General features: G+C 34.4%; 1 protein-coding gene across 1 annotated transcript; it reads right to left on the bottom strand.

Moving 5' to 3' along the window:
• Positions 1–1,698: 1,698 nt before the first annotated feature.
• Positions 1,699–4,734, bottom strand: LOC139095668 (homogentisate 1,2-dioxygenase-like). Its single transcript, XM_070647106.1, has 4 exons — positions 4,557–4,734; positions 2,658–3,286; positions 2,369–2,594; positions 1,699–2,217 (listed from the first exon to the last, which is right to left on the bottom strand). The coding sequence occupies exons 1-4, from the start codon at positions 4,569–4,571 to the stop codon at positions 1,780–1,782; spliced, it is 1,308 nt and encodes a 435-aa protein (XP_070503207.1). The 5' UTR covers positions 4,572–4,734; the 3' UTR covers positions 1,699–1,779.
• Positions 4,735–6,462: the final 1,728 nt, after the last annotated feature.

Raw genomic sequence — 6,462 nt, 5'->3', positions numbered from 1 at the left:
TACAAACGCTTGTAACAAAATATCTTTTACCTTGATGATGAAGCTTTTGTTTCCCATTCATAAATTTAAAACACAATTAGATAAACTTGCTTCAGGATATTTTTTTGGATTGTAATATGATATTATTATCAAATTGAATGTTATGAATGAAAATGCGAAGGTCGGGGTTATAATCCTTGGAGCCTGTTATGAATGATATTGTAAACATGTCGATGAATATGGAAATTTTTAGGTTATGAGTCTAGTTGGTGGGGTTTGTGGTTGGGAAAGCTGGTTAAGGATCCTAAATTTGGGTCTGGATATGATCATGGTTCTGGTGGTCGTAGATATGTCAAGCGACATAAATGAAGAAGGCTCCAACACGGAGCTTTTTCTGGATACGCTTCTAGTCTTGGTGCTACTAGATATGGACCCGAGCAACACAAATGAAAAAGGCTTCACCAATGAGCTTTTAAGACTCCGCTTAACTTGATTTATTAATTCCAAATGGGTGCCGCTTCCTTTTGGAAGCCAAATTGCGTTTATAGGCTACTAAATGGAGGCAACTTCCATGTAGAGGCCAAATAACGTCCATAGGGAAACCAAATGAAGGCAGCTTCGATGTGGAGGCCAAATAACGTCCATATGGCTGCCAAACGAAAGCGACTTCCATTTGGTACTAGTAAATATTGGTTGATATGAGCCTTAAGAACCTTAAGAGTCCGGGTTGAAGCCTTTTTCATTGTGTGTCGCTCGGGTATTAAATATTCATAATTTGATTATTTAATGCAATATTCAAATCAACATCAAACTCTGACTTAAGGTCATTCTATCAAAATTCAAACCCACACGAATAAAAGCATCAAACCTTTATCAAAATACCCCCACATATCCATATATATACAAATCAAACAAAAAATAACTGATACAATCACAAATTCAAATAAAATATTTATCTTTTGAATTTTCATTCATCAAAAAAATATAAAAATTGTAAAAATAAATTTATGTTGAATCAAGTTACTGTCTACATATCCATGATCTTTTTGCCATTTTTTTTATCATATTTTGTCATTCTGAAATTTCACCCGCGGCACACATTCATCTTTATCATTTGACTTTTTTTTTGTGTATGCTCAATGTATATAGATACAAAAGAGATGTGGATGTAGATTGTCATAATCTTGAAAATTTCCTCTAGCTATCAATATATCAATAGCAATATTGTAAGCTGTTGGAGTAAAAAAGTCAATAAAGGATTATAAAGGAAATATATTCTTTATTTTTTGTAGATTTGTAGAGTGTGGGAATTGAACTTAGAGGATGGGAAGAGGTCCTGAATAGCACAAGTTGGATAATTGATCCAAAATTCGGTCCTAGGCTTGTTTAACACTGATTTGGAGTCAGATTTGGCTTAAATCGGATTGTGGATCAATCGACCAACTTGTACCTAAATGGACTAAAATACGTCATGTCTATTTGATGATAGAAGGTTACGAAGGATAGAGCTGTCTATAGACATTCCCTACGCGCGGCAATGGTTCCTCGTGCGCCCTAGTCAAGGAAGTAACTAAGGAAGTTGATGGCAAGTTAATGTCCAGTTCGTGTCTATTTCTAACGTATTTTTGTCCACTCAGAGTGCTCATCAGGCTCCTCAGAACTTCAACAACCTCCTCTAAACACATCCCTGCCTAATTATGCAGCTTCTGCCTTACATATTTCAATAATATTAACGATAATCAATCCACCACCAAAAAAAGATATAAATGCACAATACAGGATATCCTCAAGATTGCAAATTTATGAACTGATACGGAAATTATTCTTCAATTTTTGCCAACATTCATAATATTGTTGATCCAATTTGTTGCATGTCTCTTGTCCCCATTTTGTTGTTGCCATACTCAATGATGATTCAAACATGAATGATTGTGTTCCCTCAGCTATTTTTTGTGGTTCCAATTTTGCATTTGTTGCTTGATCAAAGCAATTAAAATCGGGTCCATGTGGTGTCATTATGGAATGTAATGTAGCACCACCTGGGAAAAATCCTCCCTCCTTAGCTTCATATCGTCCGAGAATGAGACCCATGAATTCACTCATGCAGTTACGGTGGTAATATGGTGGACGGAATGTGTGTTCTTGTACGGACCAGCGTGGTGGGAAGATGACGAAGTCACAGACTGCAGTTCCTGGACGGAGGGATGGGCATGTTAAGACAGTGAAGATGCTTGGATCCTGAAATGTGGGAATGCATGAATATAAAATTAGGGACTGTTGCAGTCAGAATGTACAGTATCCCTAACAGGCAAAGAGACAGCTTTTAGGTACCGTAGTGGTTTCTGTACCATTAAATCATGCTCTATGCCTTTCAGGGCACGTAACTTACACAATGATCAAAGCTAACGGAATTGATGACCATAAAGTTAGCAAGATTATACTTATATGGGACATAATTGCCATGCCATGCAACAACATCAAAGCACGAATGATTTTGTGATGCAGAAAATAAAGCTCCTTGAAATTTCGAAATTACTTGGAAGTTCTCAACATCACGATCCTCAAACCATACTGTAGGTGTAAGGAAATCACGTGGAGCAGCTAATCCATTAGCTCTATGGAAACATAAAAAATATTAAAATTCATTATTCTCATCAGAAATGCTTAATAATTCTTACCCAATCGGTCCGAGATCAGGAATCTTAAAATGACCGTTATAAACCTCACAAATATATCCACGTGTTGGTCCCGTAACGTTGACAGCAAATCTCATACCTTGTTGAATGACGCAAATCTCATTTGGTTCGACATAAATTCGACCAAACTCAGTTATGATGTCAAGTGCACCTTCCTGTGGTACAATCAACATATCACCATCACTATTGTAAAATGCACGATTTTCCATCGAACTATTGCACATGTAAATATGAATAGCAATTCCATTACGACTTTTTGGATCGCCAGCACCACAAACTGTATGTAAACCATCAACAAAATCAATTTTATCGCTTGGAATGTCAAATGGATTCCATCGTAGTTGATTTGGATTTGGAGGAACTTCATCCCAATTGTTGCTCAAAAATTTGGCACCATTGTACGATTGGAATGGCTTATGAACAGCAGATGGACGAATGCGGTAGAACCATGAACGAAAATTATCATTTCTTGGGGCTGTAAAAGCTGCTCCATTCAATTGTTCAGCATATAAACCATATGCACATTTTTGTGGTGTATTTTGACCTTTTGGAAGTGCATCTGGATAGTTTGGATGTTCTGATACAAATTCTGAACCGAAACCTGAAAGATACTGAAGAGGATATTCGTTAGTTACAGATAATTTCATATTGAGCCTGCAAAACAGCAAAATTAAGTTAGCAACAAAATGCACAACTTGTTTACCACATAAAATTCCTTAACTATGCCTGCTGTTCAGTCATATGGATGAATTTGCATTCATTTAAATTTAATATTAAAAACTAGTTTTTTAAGATTCTCAAACTAGCTCCGCTTATATAGTCAATTTTGTTGTAAACAATTCGTTCTTTATGCCGGTTTAAAGAGAAATGTATATAAAATAACTGGATATATTTGCATATCTCGTGGAGATACTTTGTTTTTGATAGCGGCGCTGTGACATTTTCAAGGTTTTTGAGATAAACGTTTTAGTGATAAAAAGAAATCTTATTTGATTTGAGAGAGAGATGGTTTAGGGAGATGTGGGATGATGATGTGCAGTTTTTGGTCAGGAATTTTGCTGGAACGAGGAAAAGTGCTCATCCTCACAACATAACCCTTAACAGGTGAAGAGATAGCTTTAAGGTGTCCTAATGGTCTTTTTGCCAGGGAGGACATGGATCACACTTGATCTGTACGAAAAGCGAAAGTAAAGTGGTCTTTTTGCAATATAAAAACTGTATTCTTTGCCTGTCCGGAAGCCGATACGATCAGCACAATGCAGTGGAACAGTATTTTTTTGCCATAAAACCGTTACTGTCTTAGCTTCAACTATACGTCTTATCGTTATTACGGCAACTTAATGGCTTCTTTAGTGATGTCCAACTTGTGAGGCTCGAACCCACGTCCTCCTAGTTGCATGTCAAGTGCTCATACCTCCTGAGCTACCAAGGAGTTGTCATTGACCGTGGCACAAAGCTTATTGAACTATCTTTCTCTATACTGTGCTCATTGAACAGTTTCATCATTTTAATGGTCCAAGACACAAAATTCAACACTTTTTTGATGAGATTATGAATTTTTGATCCATTGTCTAGTCGTCAAAGCACATTAATTACTTAAATCCTGAATATTTACTCAAATTTGCTTCAATATTCATATAAATGCAGGAGCACATCAAGTTTTAGGCTTATAAATTGCATAATCACATCTTCCTACTCATTCCAACATTTTAAGGACAAGTATCATTACAAAGCTTATCCAATATAATTGTTAATTACACTACAATATTAATCAAATCACAAAACAATGATAATTTTGTAAATTTCACAATTTTTATGCTTCACAGTCCACAACTCACAATAAACTACTTAATCAAATACGTCAAGCTTATTAAAACTTACTTTATATTCTGGCATGACGCACAAAAATGTTGTAATTTAGTAATCAAAATCAGGAACACAATCTAAAATAGTAAATGATGATAAGATAAGCTTAAAATTTGATTATTTCCAAGGAATTGAACTTTTTGATCTCTTCGATGTAACAAACGATACTGACTGTTGACGATTGAATGAGGCAAAAATTGAAATCTGATGGAATTTATTAGTTTTTGTCGAGCATCCAGTTGAACAAGTTTTCCCAGCTTTTTAGAATTTTTAATTTCTTTATTTTTTATTTTTGTTGATTCTAAGCAACAACAACATTTTTTTTCTCTGATTTTGTGTGTGAAATAAACAAACTAAAGATGATTGTGAGCAGTGCATATAGTCAGTCGCTCAAATGAAAATGTTTCTCGAATATGCTAATAATTTTGATTCTCTCCGGGAATTTCTAATGCTCTTAATTTTGAAATTGTTGATAATTTGCAGATGAATTTTGATTCTTTGTTTCAAATTTGAGAAATTTCTTAAAATTAAATTGAGGCTTCAAGTGTAAGTATCTAGCTAATACAAAACGCAAATAATTGACTTTTGGGACTCCTCCTCCTTCCGTGACAAAATTTCTTGAAAGAATATTGTTCATTATTTGAGACAAAATAAAATCACAGCCTCCCCACTCCTAGCTACCGTAAGAGCGTTTAATAAAAGAACGCCTCCTTGTTTGCTTACTTACATCGCTGGCTTAAATTTTGATTCATGATCTCCTTCTGATAGTGCCAAAAGCTACTCATTTGGTTGCAGCCATGTCTCAATTACCAAGCACAATACTTTCTCTATCAACATCCTCCTTCCAAGAGCTCTTTAGCGTTTGAAGCGATCTTATACCATCTACAAAGTTGAATTGATTGATTGGTTTCCAAAAAGTGTACAAGTTCATCTTCTCTTGGTAGAGACCGTCAATCTTAGCTACGAAAGAATCGGACTAGAAGTGAACCAACTTAGTTTTAAAATAGTTTTGGCTTCTAACTTAGTGTTTCTTTAATTTTTTCAGACACATCAAGTAAGTTAAATTACATCTTTATAAATTCGGTCTGTAGTCATTCTTTTTGTGATATACTTGACATAAACGGACAATGATCTAAAACACTAGTTGATATCATGAAAATGATTGGAATATCTTGAACGCGATAGCATCTCCTAAAGGAATCGAAACAATAAAACTTTTATTTGGCCCTAAAATATAATAAAACACAAAAATAAAGTTAGAGACTGTTTGTATGTGTATTAATGAAGTGTGAGCGTCAAAATACCACAGTTTAATAATGCACAGTTATGTTCATGTCAATTACTTACTGTTAGAAAGAGCATAATTCTGAATTCCGGATCCCAAATGAGATCGAACTCACTTACTATGATTTCGGTCAAATTCTTACACCATTGAACTATTGAGGATTATTCGACATACTCAGTAGTTTCATATATATATATATTTTAACCCCATGTGCTTCCTCTTTACAACTGAATTTTTACTAATCTTATTTACACAATGATCTAAACTAACATATTATTCTGAGCATATTTCTTGTTTATTATCAGATAATAAAGCATAACAAAAACATCAGATTGCCTAATAAACCAAATCAAATAATGCGATTGGCTCAAATCAGAGGCTCGAGTGTTGACATTGATTTTGCATATAGTAAACAAAAAAACTAGTTTTAAAAACAATAAATTCGATTAGTTATTTGTGAATATGTTAAGCTCTGTTGAAGCTCTACTCTCTGGTTAAGCTCTACTCTCACAAAATTAAACATTTAAAAATGAGAGAACTTTTTAAATAAAGAAGAGAACATTTCCTTACTATTCTTACTGTTAATAGCTGTCGAGTTTTCCAATTTAATTAAGGATTTTTAGAATAAAAAGAATA

Source organism: Chironomus tepperi, unplaced genomic scaffold (genome assembly GCF_022539635.2).
Source record: "Chironomus tepperi strain 1889 unplaced genomic scaffold, CSIRO-AGI_Ctep_v1 contig_373, whole genome shotgun sequence".
NCBI lineage: Eukaryota > Metazoa > Arthropoda > Insecta > Diptera > Chironomidae > Chironomus > Chironomus tepperi.
Note: the sequence above shows the minus strand (reverse complement) of the source record. Positions and strands in the feature narration are given on the sequence as shown.